Below are 19,458 nucleotides of genomic sequence, written 5' to 3'. Positions count from 1 at the left end.
GATGCAGGGACAGACAGAGTCTGTAACTTCATTTTTTTCTAACTTCTATCTTATCATTGCTCTGTAATGTTCACTGTGGTTTGTAAAAGTTTATGGCCCATTAGAAAACATGGCAAACTGCATTTAATGTCATGTTATAGTCATTTAAATACCAGACAGAGTTTTTCATATTTTAATGAAAAAGTAGAATAGTACAGTTGTAACAAATGACTGGGCCTTACATGAAAGGTCAAACGTGAAACAACAGCATATTTTAAGTTTTCATTTCTCACATCAAGTATCACACATTGTTTTATCAAGTCATTTTGGTAAATACACACCATTCGCTTACATCAAACAATAAAATATCTATCCCTTCTGAAAAACAAGTGGTGTGGGAGAGCCAGTGAAGGAGACGGCTGCCATTACGCCTGTCACTGCCACATGTGAAAGAAAGATTGACAGTATGTCATAGTTTCCTTGTGTTGCGGAAACAGAAATATTCCTCCACACTGTGCACAGCTGGGTTGGTGACACTGGTGTAGTAAGTGGGATCAAATTTTTAACATTGCTTCATCCCCAGTGAATTTTATTCTTTTCTTTTTAAATTTAAAATTTCAACAATCCTATGATCCAATTCCCGATTGGATCATACTGCAGGTGATCCCGACAGGGGAGGCTGAGGGATACAGTAATTCATTAGTTTCAATGTTTACTAGATTTAACGGGTGCAGTACAGAAAACATCTGTAATGAAATCAATCAGAACAAAATTTAAAAAAGAAAATAAAAAACAAAGCAGGTGGCCAACAACCAGGTTTTTAGAAAAGAAAGATACAGAAGATGAATCTGTAGTACAGAAAATCCTCAATAAATATTTCTTACTTTGCTGACATTGGAAGCTCTCCGTGTCAAACATTAACAAAGTTACTTATTCTCCTCACCCGCCATTTCTCAAACTTAAGTCTACGTCCCAAATACATCAATTATTTCCCCCACAATGAACACACTTTCTCCAGGATTTACTAAATTATAATTCTACTACACTGTGTCTCTCCTGATTGTACTGTACATGGAAGAAAAGAAATTCCTATTAATGGTTTTAAAACTGCAGTGTTGACTATTCAGGGACATTTCCATAAAAAATTAAGTTTAACTGGTTGTAAGTTCCTGACCAGGCCATAAAGTGCTGTGTCAGTTGAACAAATGGCACAAATACACAAACATGTGGAAGGGGGAGAAAACAAAAACGAGCAGTTTATTTCATTTCTTTTAATAAGTGCACATCTGTGTGACTGTGATTTTGGGTTGGAATATGGGTGACTTTGAAACAAGGAGACTACAGTGGAGGTTAAAATGGGAAAGATGTTGAGATCCGAGTGTCTCTAAATCAGGCCTCGAAGCAAAGGTTTGACATGGTGGAAAACTTGCTCATTCGCTGCATATTATTGGTCCCAAACCTGTTCATCACTGAGCTTTTAAGGTGGATTTTGTTCCCTTTGAACAGAGACAATCTTTATACTAAGCTAAACCATTCATAACCCTTGAGAGAGATTTCTTTCTAGATCTATTTTCCCAAAATGTCAAACTATTCCTTTAAGCCTATAGGCGTGGGTGGGATGCGGTGCTCATCCTCCTCCGCAGTACATCATGGAAATTGGAGTTAAGTTGAAGAATATCACAGGAAGTTTACAACATTCATCAAAACACGTTGACTGTCCAAACAGAACGCTGGCACGGAGATCCGACTGGGTTTGAGATTTGCAGGCTGGAGATTCAAATCCCGCATCGAGTGTGGAGTCCTGGGTGGTGCAGTGAGCGGAGGGCATGCTCTGCTGATGTGCATTCGAGCAGCAACGCTCACCTCCAATTTAAGGATGCTGACACCGATGGAGAACGCAGCCACTTATCTGAGCCTTCTGATGTGAAACGTACTCACTACATAAGCAGAAAAACCTGCTGGCCTTCCGCTTGTCACCAATTAGTCCTCAACCTCGACAGCAAACACTGCTCATCGCCTCACGCTTAATTTAAAAGGAATAGTACGCCTGTATGTGTATACACTAACACCTATGTTTCTGAATTACCTGATGAGTGTATACCCTTAAAAAAAAACAAAAAAAAAACAAACATGTCAGACTAAACCCTCCTCCACTCCTGGTCCTCCTCACTGTGGACAGCAGTCTGGTCCGAGTCAAGTCCAGAGTTGTTTGTATGGTTGTTGTTTTGTGTTTGTACAGTTACAGGTCTGTCCGTGCCTTGGCGGCTGCGGGGGCGTACTTAGGCATGAGCTCTGTGATTTTGCGAATGAAGTCGGACTTTTCTGCGCATCCTTTACAGGACTCGCCCCACTCCTCCAGAATCTTCTTCAGGTCTTTCACCTTGAGCTTCTTCAGGTCCACTGTGGTCAGGTCCAGCTGTTTGTCTATGTGGGGACAACACAAGAACAGAATCATCACATGGACATCATCTCTTATATTCTCCCAAATTATACCCGTGGACAGACGTTTTGTTTTATCATCGCTGGCGAAATGACTCCTGTCTCAACTAGTGTTTAGCAGCTGCAGTAGAAAGAGTTAAAGGGATAGTTCACCCAAAATTCCTCCGTGCCTTCTCTGAGTTACAGCAGGGCTCCGTGCAGCACTGCATGTCCATATGACGGTTGCGAACGGAGCTCACTTTTCTTCGTTCCAAAAAGATATACCAAAAAACATCCAAATACCTCCATAGTGCTCATCTGTAATGTCCCTCTTGTATTGAAGCCCCAACATGAGAAATTGTTCCGAAAAATAAGTCTATATTTTATGCTTGTTTGTAGCGGAAGCTCCCAGTGTTGCTCTGCCGGAATCTTGCACAATTTGCGGAGCCGTGAACTGGGTGTCAATGCAAATCGCGCGAGATTTGCATTGACACAGGCAAAGCAGTGAACTGAGACACTGGGAGCTTCCACTACAAACAAGCTTAAAATATAGACTTTTTTTTTTTTTTTCGGAACAATTACTCATGTCGGGGCTTCAATACAAGAGGGACATTACAGACGAGCAGTATGGAGGTATTTGGATGATTTTTTGGTGTGTCTTTTTGGACGAAGAAAAGTGAGCTCCGTTCGCAACCGTCATATGGACATGCAGTGCTGCACCGAGCCCCGCTGTAATTCAGAGAAGGCACGGAGGACTCTGAAACTTCTCCAAGCCCTTAGTCGAAATGAGGATGAGTAGATAATGAGTGAAATTTGAATTTTGGGTGAACTATCCCTTTAATAAAAATCAATGTGCATGTCTCTGTTTTAAGGGCTTCTCGGTTACCATCGAATGTTTGGATGAGCTCCTGCTCCTCCCTCCGGCACAGATTCATTTGTTTTGCAGCATCAAATCAGGGAAAAATGAGCTGCATATTTGATCCAATACAGACTCTAAAGGTTAGTATTGAGTTGGGGTGTGTCTACTCTTCTAATCAACTGAAAGTCACATCATCATTGAAATGTTTTGACTAACCATCTTGTAATGAATGCTACTTCTGCTTTCTGAGTAGAACAATATAAGCACTGTCCTCTCTCATGTATGAGTGCTCCTGTATTGAGGCTTTTCAGAGAGCTGTGGTGGATCCGTAGGTGTCTCTGAATAGTGCTCCTTAGCTGTGGCGTACGCTAATATTTTCTTTCAGCTCACATATTGTTTGTGTCTTGTCTGTCATTTTGTCAGTGTTTATTGTTTCCACCAGGCACAGAAAATGCTGCCATAAAAGCATTTTGACACAGAGAATCCTTTATGCCAATTTCAGCAAACTTCCACATATTAGCTGCTGCTCTGGTTCTGTAGCATACTGATATAACAACACCGCAACAAGAAATATTGACATTTTTTTAAAAATCGGCACACCAATAGTATTTAGGGATTGTTGATTGTTTTGAGTAGAAAATAATCTTTTCCTTCTTACCGTATTTCAGGTCACAGATCTGACTGTCCTTCTTCTTCAGTTTCTCACAGATCTTCTCCACAGGGACGTGGTAGCTCAGTGGTTTGGACACCTCATTGATTATCTTGGTGGCTGCGTCACTTGTTGCTCCGATGTAGTAACACTATACACATGGAACAAGAAAAAAAGAAACAGACTTAACTTTGTGCAAAGCGTCTCAGGGGCTTTCAGCTTTGCAACAGATGCTTGGTGCTTTTGGATCTGTTACAGACATTAAAAACACCTCTTAGTTAGGTGCAACATATTTTAAGAGTACTTTGAATTAAACCAAGATCTGAACATTACAAATATCAATGAAGAGGATTTCACTGCCGTATTAGATGGTTCCTTATAAACTGCACATTATGACCAATAATGAGTTGATCTTCTCTTAAACAACTGATTGTAAGCCGTATTGGTCAAGACAGAAACTCGTTCAAAAAATATAAACAGAGACAGAGAATTTATGTCCTAAATATTATGCAAGAACGGTTACTGTGCGTTTATGATACCTCTAATTTTACAGGGGAACTCCTTAAGTTGTGAAATTGGAAACAAACTCAACACAGCCCACACTAACTCCTGTCTTTCTGACTGATCTCTGAACTCCACACTATCAGCCTTTAACTGAAAGCATCTGTGAAAAAACAGCACATCACTAAATTAATCTGCAGGAGAAGGAGAGTGAGGAGGCACCACCACAACCAGAACAACCTAAATATAACATCAATGATAGATTTGGATGTATCAACCAGATTCCTTTCCTAATTTAGTCACATGCAGCATATTATCAATTTCAATATTGGGCACAGAATAACCTTAAATCTGCTGTGACTTTGTTTCCACTTAATTAATCTACGCCCAGTTTTTTAGCCGTGTTTGGTCACCCCAAGGTCCAACATCTGGGTCTTTGGTGCTGCTAAATGCCAGCCACGGCTCTGACTAAACCCAAGTTGTTCAAGCTGCACAAAAGCTTTTGTGATCGACACAAGTTAGTAGGTTCAACTAGAGTGAAACGACTCAGCTTGAGAGAGACATCTACGGTGTGTTGTTGAACAGTTGTTGGTCTCACACCTGCACAGGGTTTTCTGCTCTATTGATCATCCAGATAGCTAATGGTGATGGAGGAAGACCAACAACATTTCTCTTTGTCTCTTCATTTCCAAGACACATAGACTAGTCACCAACAACACTTCTTTTTCTTCAAATGGTCAGAGAGCTTTCTTTAGAGTCTGCTGCTAACAGCCTTTGTTTGTCTGTATCTCTGGTGTGTGTCTGCCATAGCTGGACTACAAGTGGTGAATAATAATGTGTTTTGTTTCACTGCTTCCTGGATGGGTTTGTGCAGCCCAGACACATCTACAGATCATACCGTCAACGTGGTTCACTCAGATGCAGCTATTTTCATCCTCCAACAGCCCCTATCACATAATCTTCATCCTTCATGTTTTACTAGCTCAATCCGCCTTTAATTAAATATTATCCCACATTGCATCAAGTGTTTTTGGAATTGCTGTCTGTGTTATCAAAAGACATGTTTAAACTTGCCCTGAATCCATTTCACTTGCTTTATGTTTTACACCATTCTCTGTATGATTACATTGTAAGTCAAAGATTGTTTATCAAAGTGGCATGCAAAGCTAATACCTCCACTCTTCGCACACCAGGACAGTTACTCCAGTTTTATCATTTCATCAGATAAGTAAATCAGCTTTTTATTGACACCGCCCTGTGAGCCACTCGGTAAAAACATAAACTTTTGGCCATCAGCAGTTTAACAGCTACCTCACACTGTAAGCACTTGCTGTTGAACATGCATGCCCTACACATTTTGCACTTCATTACATAAAAAATAGTTCAGTGTAACGAAATCTAATGTGTGTGTGGAGCCGACTACTAATGCAAGCCTGTAGCTTACTCACAAAGCGGTTTTCTTTGCCCTTAGCATCTTTGCAGCTCTTGACGATGGCCTTCTCGATGTCCGCACTGTTGAACTTAACATTGTCGTCCTTTAGTGACTGGTAAAACTTCCCAAGGAAGGACACACACACTGGAACAAGAGGAAAAACATATATGAAAAACAAATGTTATCCAGAGGCAAACACAGTTACGAACAAAAAATATAATGGCACCAGCCCGAAAAAGCTAACCAATGGATAAATGATCAAATTTTATTTGTAAATATTTCTGGGTATACTGTGTATGTTTCTGTATGTGGATTTGTTGCTCTGGAAACAGTAAATGACTGAAATGAGGATTCGTTTATGAAAACAGTTTAAGATTACATTTCTGTTTATCATATGTCACACTACAATGTTCTATTCTGGTCAAAGAGTACATTAGGAGTATAGTTATGTATTTTTACTCAGGTAACATCTTGAACGTGGGATCTGAGAGCTTGGATCTGTAACAGTGTTTCTGTGCTGCACTAGAGCTTCTCTAACTGGAGTGAAACATCAAACAGCATCCCCAGAACAGCTGCAAATCTTCTTAAATGATATTCCTGATTTCTTTATTTTAAACATATGCAGGTCTTTTGTTTCTCAAATTAAATGTTTAGCTGTGACCGGAGCTAGTCTGGAGTTGGTGTTGGATCTCCAGGTGGGTTTGGTTGTCCAGGTCTGAGTCCTGCCGTCTCAGTCTGACTCTGTGATCAATTACGATTTTGACACCAATTTGGTACATTAGCTTTTCCCCAGTTGAGCATCTCATGAATAGACCACACTACACTACGGCTTAAAAAAGACCGACCCCCCTAGCACCAGCAGCTGTTCCCTCACTTATAAAAGCAAAATATAATCCCACGTAGAGAGAGGTGTGTGTGATGGATTATTTCCCCTGTTTGTAACATCTTAAAAGTTGCTGGTAGTGAGATGCAGGCAGCCATTCAGATGAGGCTGTTAGCTCACTGAAGCTATCGGACAGACCTACCTTCACACTCTCCTTCTTTCAGGGCTTCAGAGGGACCGGGCACCAGCGCCAGAGCGAGAGCCACCGACAACCCGCTTAAACACAACATTTTTCACAAGAGTACCTCGGGGGAGAATGAACGTTTAGACCGCGGCTAGAGGAGAACAGCTGCCTGCGTGTTTCTCATGAGTCGCCGCCGCAGCTGCTTCACTTCAGACGCCGGTATGGTGTAGTGATTGTACGGGCTTTCCGGTGCCACGTCACACTACGCCGGTCCTCTTATTGGACGAAAAGTCCAATCGTTTCCGTATTCTTCCACGCATTCTCCTCCGATTGGACAGAGGCAGAACATTCCGGGAACAACGTCCAGTTGGCGCCGTCTGATTGGTCCGCAACCCCTTCGTGCCCTCATCTTGTATTTGCATGTAGAGAGGGGAAAAAGCAACTAAACTGTTATAAACAAGGTTTCATCTGTTTGAGATAAATTATCACCACAATGATTAGTCAGGATTTGGTTGGAAATACCTTGGCATAAATATAAATCCTGCTTTTAAGATAAGATCATTTAAGATAGCCTACATACCAACCATGAAGAAATTTGCAGCTTTAATGCAAAGTGGATGATGCAGAAAAAGAAACAGACAAAGGTTAAAACCAAAAACACCTAACACTGATAGAAACATAGATAATATAAATAAGTATAAATATAATAATACACTATGCACAGTCACTTAGAAGAAAAGCAGAAGTACTGAGATATTGCACAGTTTTGTTATTGCATTATTATAGTGGGCGGGGAAAAACCTTACCAACATCATGTACTTTCTTAAAAGTAAAAATAACCACCATAGTAAAAATGGGCCAGTGTAGAGAATGACTTGCACTGTGGTATTTCTAATTCTGTTTAGCCTACTTTAGACCTTTATTTCTCTATACTATTTGAGAGGAAATTTTGTACCATTTGTACTATACTCAAATGCTTTGAGAATAGGAATAGAATAGAATTTTTAAGTGCTGACACAGTGCAACATATTTAAGAAGACAGATCAATCACACATGAAAAAAAACAAGTATTGTGACAGTTAATGACCTGTTTCTGACTTATTCGGACTGGATTCGGATTTGGAACTGTTCAATCCTGATGTTGTATCTGAGACTCTGTTATATATCAAATCATTTTAATTAGCTTATTTAAAAACTTTACATGGATAGTTTAAAATGAATTTATTTCCACCACCATATATTCATTCATTTTACAAACTTAAATATTTGTATATAACACATACAAAGAGTTCATGAAATACAATGCCTATTTTTCATTAAACTATGTACAAGTAAATTTTACACTGTTCCCCACGTGGTAGCCACATCCATATGCTTGGTTTACATCCTTATGCTAGTGGTGCAGCAGTTGCCTCCCAGGCCAATGTTCTTATGTGCCTGCATGTGGTCTCCAGCTTCCTCCTCACAGTCCCAGCACAAGTTCCAGTCCAACACATGACAACTTGAAAGTGTCTGTAAATGTGTATGTATTGTGCAATAAGCCATATAACATTAGGCCTAGTGGTTCCCATATTCTAAGGGGTATGAGGAGTGGCATACATTTATAGGTGTGCGCAATATGTGTATTTTTAATCGCCTCAGGTCTTGGTGTCCAGCCATGTCTCTTGTGTGTGTGTGCATGTGCTTGTAGTATACCGTGGGGGTGGGAGGGTAGCGTTTTCTTGATTTTCTTTGTTGTTATCGGCCTCTGTGGGGCATTTTGTGCTATGAAAAGTGCCATATAAATAAAGCTTGATTTGATGATTTGATTTAGTTATATCTGTTTCTGTCTGGAATAGGCTATGGAGGCTACTGGCTGTGAAAACAAATCGCTGATTGATGTCAGCTCATTGTCCGTGGTAGCCTACACAGGTTAATGGACTGTGTTTTTATTTTTGTGAGTCTGCTGGCAGAGGAGAGCACAGAACTTCTCATATGGATCTAATTTTCTGTGCCAAGCTTTGTTCTCCACAGCACCAGGCTGTCTGGAGGCCCTGTTATATAATAGTGACGTAATACTGTGTTCCCCATTCAGACTAATGTCCTTGGCCTACAACTACATCTGAAACATCCCTGTCGAGAGCAAAATAATAACATATCGATTAGCAATGTTTTTTTTTTTAGCTGCGGTGTGAAATTAACTTATGATAATTTAACATATTACAAGCAACAGAGAATGACGTTGAGTAGGTTTTTTTTTGTTTTGTTTTTTCGGCTGATGACGTCAGCAGCGCAGCGCGTTGTTGCAGAGTCACTGCGACGGTTTCGACTGTAAACAAGGGACATCACGGGGAAAAACTCAGCAACCAGGCCTCCGCATCTGCGCACTTTATTACAGTTGTTCTCCATAGCTGATGTTGATCCGTAGGTTATTTTGAGAAGCGAAGCGAGTCTAGCCACCCGGGCGCAGTCTTTCCTAAAGGCACAGGTCGTGTGTGACTGTGAGTGTGTTTTTTTTTTAGCGGAGACGGACAGTAGCTCCGAGCTAGTTTAGCTTAGCCTGAGCTGTCGATAGCCTCGCTGGCTAACACTCAACGTCCGAGGGCCTGTTGCGAGGGAAACACCCTTTATGCCCTGGGCATATCTCTCTTCACTGCGTCCAGGATATCCTGAACCGTGAGTATCAGCCGTGTTGAGGAGGTTTACAGGGGGACAGGCTGCTTAAAATAACCATTAAAACGACGCTCCGTGAGCTGCTAGCCTGTTAGCTCAGCAGCTAAAGAGTCCCGTTAGCTTTAGCCGAGCGGTGGTGAAATGCGCTGTTTACAAGCGGTGGTTCTGAATACCACCGATCAGGGTTTGTTTGCGGGATTATAGTGGATAATTTTAACATTTTATGTTAACTGTTGGGCTGTAATGAACGATTATTTGCGTTAGCTATTAATCTAACGTTACTGATTAATCGCTCGTCTTATTTCTTGAGCCACACGATATTACTAAATCTTTGATTGCAATTTACCATAGCCAAAATCCATGCATTTAAAAGTCTTACTATATTTAAACAAAACATTCAAGACCCATAGATAAACAGTATAGAGACACACGTGATTAAAAGTCCTCACTTTTGACAAGCTGTAACTGCTTGGTAATGTCAAATGCATGCAAAATGTTTGCTTTCAAAATTGCTCTGACCAATCGCTTAACGTTATACAAATAAAAAAAAACTATTAAGTGGCTAATCGATTATAGCCTGATCCTCACATCTCTGATCTTAACACAATCTTGTAGCTACAGATTATGCCACATATTTTTTTCTTTTTTAACTTAATGTGTGAATGAAAAGTTCTGTTATGGCAATATTTTGCCGACAGATTAAATACCTACCTGTTGTCTATCAAGACTACAATGTTAAAATTATTTGATCCCAGTTTCTTAGGTGGGGATACTGGTGTTTTTAATTTTCAGTGACTGAAATTTAAGGTATCTTTAGAGGGACGGTCATTTTCTTTTTGACCTCTTGACTAGGCTATAACTTGATTAATTAATGTGATGATTCATTACACATCACCAGTTATTTAGTCAGTGAGTGAATCCTCCCTCCCAGGTACGAGGGCTTTGTTGTCCCCACCTGTACTCCTCAATACTTGTTACTTGAAACTTGAAACAGACACTTGAGCCGGATACCCAGATGTAAACTAATAGCTCGCAACGGTATGTATTGTTGTTTATGTCAGTACTGAAATGCTGTTGTGTGTTTGTTACAGCTGGGTGGCTGGTCAGAGCATCCTCCTCCCACCATGGAGGCAGGAGGGAAGGACTGTGAAGAGGAAACACTGCAGACAGCGTTCAAGAAGCTGAGGGTTGATGCTGAGAGGTAAATTAGAGAGAAGTGACTGTGCTCAAATCTTTGTTTTCTGCTGCTGTAATGAAAACCTTTCTGTTCTTCTATGTTTTCCAGAAGTAATGCCTGACGGCGCAGTCTCCATAGGGAAACAATAAGTCAATAATTAATTAGTAGATTGACAGAAAATTGATTCTGCTTATTCATTAATCATTCGATGACAGTTTTTACCAAAATATTTATAAATATTTTTGCATTTCATTTTCACTGAAAATGTGAAATAACAGTAGACGGCAAGCTTAAATGTCCTTGTCTGAGTATAACTAATAATGAGTAATGTTGACAGTTTGATGAATCATGCTGGATGACTGTTGCTATTTGGGGTTTTTGTGGTAACTCACATGTAATAGTGAAGAAATTAATACTTAGTTGGACCCATGTTATTATGGTGACAGTGAACGCTCTGAGGCATTCAGATCAATCTGACTCATTTTGAGATTTTTTTTAGAAGAATAGTGAAAATCCTGGCCAATGTGTGTTTTAACTTTGTGTCATAGTAGTAACCATGGCAACACCAGCACCAATCTTTATTTATTATGAACCCTTGTTTGGAAGAGGTTTGACGTAAACTGGTGACTTTTTATCAGACCAGGTTGGTTCAGTACATTTAGGTTTGTTGTTGTTTTATCATTATATTTTCTATATTTAGGGTTTGACGACAGCAGTAAATGTTAATATATGAATGTGTTTGTGTGTCTGTGCAAACCTGCTGTGTTAAAGATGTATTATCTTCTTGTTTGTTCAGCATACCTGGAGCTGTGAGCGTTTCAGAGGGGCTGGCTCCCAGAGGAGCATCACGACCCTGTCTTGACCCCAGCGGAGCGAAGCCCAAACTCAGCTGCCCCAAGGACAACTGGCATGGGTAGGTTGAGGTGGTCACAGTTCAATTGAAAATGGCAGGATTTTGAAATCAGCTTTCGCTTACATCAGTTACAAAAGTTATCTCTTGGTAGTTCAGTGTTGTTACACACAAGGCTGGGCTTAAAGGGATAGTTCACCCAAAATTCAAATTTTTACTCATTTTCTACTCACCCTCATGTCGACTAAGGGCTGGGAGAAGTTTCAGAGTCCTCCGTGCCTTCTCGGGAGTTACAGGGGGGGTCCGTGCAGCACTGCATTGCCATATGACGGTGGCGAACGGGGCTCACTTTTCTTCGTGCAAAAAGACACACCAAAAAACATCCAAATACCTCCACACAGCTCGTCTGTAATGTCCCTCTTGTATTGAAGCCCCGACATGAGAAATTGTTCCGAAAAAAATTAAATAAGTCTATATTTTAAGCTTGTTTGTAGCGGAAGCTCCCAGTGTCTCAGTTCACGGCTCTGCCTGTGTCAGTGCAAATATCGCACGATTTGCACTGACACAGGCTGTATAGAGCTCATAGACGCACACTGTGGTCCTGCGCAGTGTCCCTCCCATAGCACATCTGATAGACATCTATGAGTCTATCAAAAGTAAAGGCTTTGCATGGCTGCATGACGTGTTTTACAAGGAAGCAGAGACAAGTCCACTGAAGGTAGACCACGTTACTGTAACGTCACTGAAGTGAGAAGTCTGACCGTACACTATTACAGGGGCACGTTGTCAATTAACATGATAACGTGCCCCCCTCCCCTCGAGTCGCAGTGGTACAATAACTGTGTTTTTGAAAATGAACCTATGAGCCTTTTATGAGGAGGCACACCTACTCAAAGGTCACAGAATCTAAATCATTCTGTTGGAGAGCATCCGCATCAAGCTGGTTACATTTCAAAGTCCTCCCTTTCCCTGTGCCCTCACTAAGCTGCTGTTTTCCTCAACTAAAAATAAAGCCTTCCCCCACTGATTGAATATCTGTCTGTGGAAACACTGGCTGGGTTTGTCAGTGTAAACAGGGAAAACAGAGCTTTTATAACCAAAGTGAAGAACTTTCTGTTTTTCTCCGTGATCCACAAATTTCATTGTGAACACAGCCAATCACAGAGGTTGCCTCTCACCAGAGTAATGGCTGTAGCAGACGTTTGTCTCTAACATAATATTGTAGTTTCCCACCAGAAAAGGTGGCGGAAGAGGAGATTAATGATTTTTTTTAATGATAATGTAATACATCTGGTGTGCCACTCTAACCCCTTTTCCTCACTTGCTCTCCTCTGTCTACGTCTTCAGCTGTATGAGGAAAACTTCCAGAGGAGCAACCAGAAACCAGCGGCGCCGGAGATCCAAGTCCCCCATCCTCCACCCCCCAAAATTCACCTACTGCAGCACCGCCACAGCCTCCGCACTAACAACCTCCAGTGGCTGCCTGAAGCACCAGCGCCTGGCCGTGCCTGAACCCGCGGAGCCCCATCCCGCCGTCGACGGAAGAACGGCCCCCTGTACTGCTCTCCCGGCCCAGAAGGAGCTCTCTCCTTCAGGCACGCCCGGCCACATCTCTCCTCTGGTTTTTGGATCTTGCGCTGGGTATGAGACACATATTGGAGCTGTAGTTTCCTCGCCACCCGTGCAAGAGGTCCACACTGTCATCACTACTGTTGCGGCGTCATCCGGGCAGGACGGGGGAATCCCTGGGGATGTCAAACCGAGCGAGGAGGGCGGTCCTGAGAAAAGTGCCTGTGATGGAGCAGAGTCCGGAGCAGAAGCGCCGCTGAGATCCGGATCCACGGAGGCCGCCGACTTCCGAGCCCTGTCCAAGCTCCACTGCTCTGCAGACGGCCCCCTCCCGCCCTGCTCCTGTGCCCAGACAAGCAGCTCGGACGCCCAGGAGGAGAGCGGGCAGGGGGCCGAGTCTCAGTGCCAGTGCCAGTCGCAGCATCAGGGCTGGAACGGCGTGGAGGTGTACTCCTTCACCGGGCTCCGCAACGTCATCTCAGAGTGCGAGAAGAGCCTTCCGAGCCACGACGGCGCCCCCAGAACTCTCAGCGCCAACAGTAACGCCGCCGCCGCGGCTTCGTCACCTTCGTCGTCGGCGTCGTCCGGCTCTCCTCGCTCCTGCTCGGAACAGGCACGGGGCTACGTGGACGACATCACAATAGAGGACCTTTCTGGCTACATGGAGTATTATCTATACATCCCCAAGAAAATGTCACACATGGCTGAGATGATGTACACTTAAAAGAAAAATCTAAATGATTATTATTATTATTATATCAAATAAGGAAATAATAAAGTAAAGAGGTTTTTTCTGTTATTTAGAGAAAAGGTGGCCTCAGAGGAATGTTACTGTTGGATAGAGGAATGGATCAGGCATGAAAGGTGTAATTTAAAAAAAAAATGCAACCTCACTAATTTTCAACCCAATTTCAACTGTCTCTACCCCCCTGCCCTCCGTTTGAGCCTTCCTACCAGAATCACAGAACTGACAACCATTTCTCATCAGTTTCACTTCCACCTTCTTTTTTTTGTGCTACATGGATATATTCTTTTTATTTTTAAATTTAATTTTCAGTTTACAAATGAAGTTGCCAAAGCTCTTGGGGGCAGGGTCTTGCAGAACGAGAGATATCAACAGGAATATGCAAAACTTGTGTTGCCAAGTGTGATTATGTTTGTGGTGTTGTGACCTTGAACGTCACCTGTCTGGATTTCATTTCCTTCAATAAAAACGTTTTTGTTGGAGAACGTGTCTCCGTCTCTTCAGTCGTCATAGATGAAAGTGAAGCAGAACAGTTTACAATCTGCTGTGTGGAGCAAAAAGGTGTAGTGAAAGAGCAGAGTGTTAAATACAGGAATCGCAGCATCAGCTCAGTGGTTGTGCTGCAGCAGTGGGAGGTGACCACCAGGAGGCAGCACCTCCTCATGTGCTTCCCCTCTTGTCACGATTCAGCGTTTGCTCTTACTGGTTTGGACAGTCGCCTTGCTGTTTGACCCAGAATGATTCACCAGGGTGTGTGTCTCTTTCCAAAGTGCCCAGGGATGAAAAAGATCTGGACAGTGAACTAAGGAAAACACTCAAACCTGTTCTGGACCAGTAGAGCTGAATAAGAGAAACATGAAGATGAAAAACTCAGCTGATCTGACCCTGAGGAACCAGCTGTGTGTCTCTCTAATTTCTCTGCCTCCCACATTGGCCCTGAGAATACAACACCCCACAGCTTAAGAAAACACATGCAAAGACACAAATGTGAAACAAATTAAGAAAACTACTTCATCAGTTTGGCAAGACATGCAATACAAAAACTCAAACACAGAAGTGATTCCACGGACACAAAAAAGTGAGAGGCCCTGCTGAAGACTGAGGCTAAACTAACAAGACATGTTATTTAAAGCAGGAGTAAGCGGAATGTTTGTGTTAATATAAGTCTTAAATACTGTAGTTATATCTTCCGACAGCAATCACTTATGTAGAGTGTTTGGTCCGAAACACGGGTCTGTCAGTCACTTTGCTTTGCTGTAAGCTGAGAAGAAAATTTTCCTTGTATCCTACAACCTTTATCCAATGAGGAGAGAGAACGGCATAAAGGGGCGGTCCTCTCTGTGTGTGCAGCCAAGGGATGCGCGTGAATGTGGTGACGTAGGGACGAGGACCAATAGATCCATGACGACGGCGGGGACTGCTAACTCCATCGGCTGACAAGAAGTTAGCCAAAACGACCGGATCGCTTACTTCTGCTTTAAATAGCTCCTTTCATTCAGAGCAGCAATTCAAAATGAGAATTAAGAGATATGCAATATGATACAATTGCAGGAAACAGATTTACGATAACAGTCTAAAGAGATATGATATGAATCATGAAGTTTATTACTAAACAATTTACAATGAAATTAACTATTAAGAATAATTACGTAATGCAGATTAAGATTCACAATATGAAATATAAATCTGACATTTCTTGTTGTGTAAAATAACTTTTAAATAAGTAAACTACACAAAGGCCAAAGGAGAGACTCATTGTTGTGCTTTTGTTTTCTCATATACATCATCATCTATGTCTGTTATGAAATGATATTAAGGATATTTTTCACAATAAATCCTCTGGCATCTTTCCTGTCTATCAAACAGAGATTAGATAAAGAGAAGAATGTGCACAGAAGAATTTGTTTCTCCACTCAGGTATTTTCCAGTGTTTTCCTGTCTGACTGTAAATGCAGATAAACACAACACGAGCAGGCCACTCTGCTGCCGCTGCTCATTTCCTCCTGTTGTTTGTCTCTGAGCGTCAAGATGAGGGGGAACTCCACACTCAAGCGGCAGGCCCACCGCCACCTCTACGGTCTTACTAAAAACCCCACACCGCTGTGTCGCTGCATTTCTTTCAGACAGCGACAAACCTAAAGAGAAATAAACTCGTGTGTGATACAGAAGAATTTCTTTGAGCTCAAACCACAGAGAAACCACCGAGTGTCTCTGAGGGACTTCACAGTGTGCAGCTTTCTGGAAGCTATACTGTGCATCTCATTTATCATAATGTGAAGCCACAAGAGACATAAACCACAACTCCCAAACAAGACTCTGAGTTTGGCATCTTACAGTTTTTCTAATTTCCTTTGATTCAATTCTCAAATGAGAAAACCATGTTTTGAAAAAGTTACAAACAAATCTCTAAAAAGTTATTTTATCTTTCACAACAGATCAGAAGTTATTCATTCATTGAATTGCACTGTTTTGGTGCACGTGTGACCATAGTGGTTCAAACCATAGCACAACACCTTTTCATGTTGGTGTCTGTGGCCAATTAACTGACACAAAAAACAGGTTTTGAAATGTTTCGGGTGACCTTTGACCTTTTGCAAGCATTCAGTAGAGTTGTGATGAACCATGAAAACTGCTCGGACAGTTGCACTCACAGTTCAGAGACTGTATGCTGAATTTGATTGTGGAGAACTGTAACGCTAACCCAGTTTATCTTGTTAATCTGTCACTTACTGACTTTAACTTTGTCACCTAATAAGTGACAGAGCGAGAGTGTGAGTCCTGCTCATCTGATCAAACATCAAACCTGGACAGAACGACGTGTTCCAGGAGGTTCATGGTGTCAACACAGTTCAAGATCGACTGTCAGGTAAATAAATATCTGTGAGCTATTTCTGAGCCATTCTGCAGCTCTCATGTATAAATAGTACAGTTTACTCAGGACCAGTTACACAATGTTCATGATACAGACAAACAGAGGACAAAAAATGGTGCGAGGAGCACAATGAGAGACGGATGGCAGCCGGTGGAGATGAAAGGAAAGAGAGAGGGAGTGGGAGTTTATCAAAAAACTGTCTCACATAATGCAAATAGAAAAGAGAGTTGATTGGTGGCTACACAAACACACTCACACATACACACACACACACACACACACACACACACACTCAGGCCGTGCCAGGACTGGCCCGACTCACCTGCTCTATACGTCTCTACTTTCTTCTTTACCTCCTCATCTGCCATAAATAACCTGTTGACCTCACTCAGTCACACAATGTTACCAACTCTTTATCAGATACATGATGCGTTGAATCTTCAATTGAACATGACACCTGAGCCTCACCAGTTATACTGAGGCGCAAGAGCGTGTCCTGATTGACTGAAACTAACGAGAACTAAAAATAAAGGTAAAAGATAATTAGAGTAAAAACAGACTACATTTTTTAGATTTGTAGATTAGATAAATAGAAAACCTCTGAACCCGAACAACGCACAGACGTCACACACAGAACCCAGAAGTGGTGGGACAGTGATGTTGGTTTGTCTGTGACTCCTGTCCACAATTATAACGGGTGTTGATCTAGTGATGTGAATTATGATCACATGGCTTTTCAGACTGTGTTTCAAACAATCAGACCTGTATTTGATTTAGAACCAGATTTGAATGTGGTCCAAATCTGATTAGAAAAGATCAGACTCCATGTGATCGGTGCTGTTTAGTGTTTACACAGTCATTCAACATCAGATCTGGGTCACACAGGCCAGACAAGTCTGATTTCAGTCCTTTGGACCCAGTGGGTGAACTCTGGTGAAGGTTGGTGAGAGGTGGAGCTTTGGTTTCGGTGATATCACTCCATGGTCAACACGATGTCCCAGCATCCACAGACATTACCAGTTGTTATTAAAGTGTATTTCTACGAAAACAAATGTGAGTGACCTTTGTTTGAGGAAAAGACACACAGCTGCTGACAGCAGGAAGTTTTTATTAGTTATTTTTTACAGTAATCCGATTTAATGGTTGAAAAATTTCCAGACTCTTCCTTCTTGTTTTTTCTTTCTCGTTTTTCCTCCTTTTGGAAGAAACCCCTCCTTCGTCTTTGTTTACAGGAATGCAGGACTTCAGATCAGGTTTCTATAATGTCACAGACGGAAAGAGCGAGAGAGATACAGTTACCAGGCTTTGAATGAGAGGTGAAGCTTGAGAATGATGCTAACTAGACAGTGAGATGTTAAGATGTGAGGTCTGTGAGGTTAATTACAAACATGTTGGAGAAGTAGCTGACACAACTTTGTCCTGTTGTTTTGACATGTGGTTGAACATGTGTTGAGGCTGAAGGAGCTCAGAGGCCGGAGAGTCGTCAGCTTCAAGCCCAGAGAGAAGTGTTGTAACCTCCTTGACGTTACCATGGCGTTAGTTCCCTTTCTTATTTCAAGTCACATTTCAAAATGTTGTTTTGTGTACGTCACAAAAATAAATTAAAATGATCTTCTGAAAAAAATATTCACGTATAAATTACTTAGTTTTAATCAACAAGTTTTGGTTGGTTGACATCATGACACTTTACAAACAACTTTTTTGCATCAGTTTTTAACAAAGTGGTTTCGTCTAGAAATGTCAATATAAAATGTTAACAGAGTTCAGGGTTCAATAATCTGTAGCTGATACACTTTTATTGTCACACTTTACAGGTTGTGATTTATTGCTTTTTGAAGAGAAAACTTTGTCAACCCCTCTTTCGCTTAACGAGATAAAGTTCTTCTCAGTCTGTTCATCTCACTTCAGTCACTTTTTATTCTTGCACGGTCGGATTGTCAAACAGACAGACTGACTGCTGCAGTCAGAAAAACAACTCCACTATTTTCATACTAAAAACATGAATAGAACAGAATAAATAAAATATTGCCACACAAACTATACTGTACTATTCTGTATCAATTTCCCCCCACCTCTCATGTCTAATGATCTTAGATTAGCATTTACTCACAAACACTTAGCCTACATAAAATTTCCCCTGTGCGTGCCGCTATAGGGGAAAAGTCACAGGATCTTCAGGACCCAACCAATGTGGGATTTTTAGTGGCCAATATTGATATTACGGAGTAATACATTCTGATAAGCGGATATTCTTCATATAAACATACAATAATCACAAACAAATGGTTCAAGCACTTGTTACAAATATGTGGTAGAGGCTCAAGAAGAACTTCTATTATTCAAAATGGCCTCATGCAGCACTGCAGTGAACTCTTGGGAAATGTAAATAACATAAATAAAAATGACAAGAAAAAGGATAAAAGGCTGTGAATGATTACACATACTTTCACAAGCTACAGTGTTGTGTGGAGCAATTGAGAGAACCACAAACTGAATGAGCACTGCACTAACATTGTTTTTCTCAAGAGGATCGACCTACTATGTAATAGTAATAGGAACAAAATTAAAATGTCCTCAGTTCTTATCAGCCAACTCAAACTGATATCTATGAGAAAGCCTCAGATCAATAAAACCAGTTGGTATGAACATTTCTGCATAATAATATCACAATCGCCATTGGCCGCTGTTTGTTCCTGGGGGGCCTGGACTCCATCCCGGCGCCCACCCCCCATATTCAACCTCTGACCT

General features: G+C 41.5%; 2 protein-coding genes across 2 annotated transcripts; one reads left to right on the top strand and one right to left on the bottom strand.

Moving 5' to 3' along the window:
- Positions 1–157: 157 nt before the first annotated feature.
- Positions 158–7,073, bottom strand: manf (mesencephalic astrocyte-derived neurotrophic factor). Its single transcript, XM_085776769.1, has 4 exons — positions 6,864–7,073; positions 5,855–5,982; positions 3,915–4,056; positions 158–2,403 (listed from the first exon to the last, which is right to left on the bottom strand). The coding sequence occupies exons 1-4, from the start codon at positions 6,949–6,951 to the stop codon at positions 2,219–2,221; spliced, it is 543 nt and encodes a 180-aa protein (XP_085632895.1). The 5' UTR covers positions 6,952–7,073; the 3' UTR covers positions 158–2,218.
- A 2,058-nt stretch (positions 7,074–9,131) lies between these two features.
- oser1 (oxidative stress responsive serine-rich 1) lies at positions 9,132–13,844 on the top strand. Its single transcript, XM_085776764.1, has 4 exons — positions 9,132–9,500; positions 10,589–10,698; positions 11,471–11,587; positions 12,872–13,844. Exons 2-4 carry the CDS (start codon positions 10,622–10,624, stop codon positions 13,815–13,817), a joined length of 1,140 nt encoding a protein of 379 aa, XP_085632890.1. The 5' UTR covers positions 9,132–9,500; positions 10,589–10,621; the 3' UTR covers positions 13,818–13,844.
- Positions 13,845–19,458: the final 5,614 nt, after the last annotated feature.

Source organism: Trachurus japonicus, chromosome 5 (assembly GCF_045865225.1).
Source record: "Trachurus japonicus isolate A0001 chromosome 5, Traja_1.0".
Taxonomy (NCBI): Eukaryota; Metazoa; Chordata; class Actinopteri; order Carangiformes; family Carangidae; genus Trachurus; species Trachurus japonicus.
This window is presented reverse-complemented; position numbering and strand designations above follow the sequence as displayed.

Coding starts and splice junctions, on each gene's coding strand:
- manf (XM_085776769.1), bottom strand. CDS start 6,951: ATGTTGTGTTTAAGCGGGTTGTCGGTGGCTCTCGCTCTGGCGCTGGTG. Junction 5,983..6,863: donor GAAAGAAGGAGAGTGTGAAG/GTAGGTCTGTCC, acceptor CTCTTGTTCCAG/TGTGTGTGTCCTTCCTTGGG. Junction 4,057..5,854: donor AGGGCAAAGAAAACCGCTTT/GTGAGTAAGCTA, acceptor CCATGTGTATAG/TGTTACTACATCGGAGCAAC.
- oser1 (XM_085776764.1), top strand. CDS start 10,622: ATGGAGGCAGGAGGGAAGGACTGTGAAGAGGAAACACTGCAGACAGCG. Junction 10,699..11,470: donor CTGAGGGTTGATGCTGAGAG/GTAAATTAGAGA, acceptor TTGTTTGTTCAG/CATACCTGGAGCTGTGAGCG. Junction 11,588..12,871: donor CCCAAGGACAACTGGCATGG/GTAGGTTGAGGT, acceptor CTACGTCTTCAG/CTGTATGAGGAAAACTTCCA.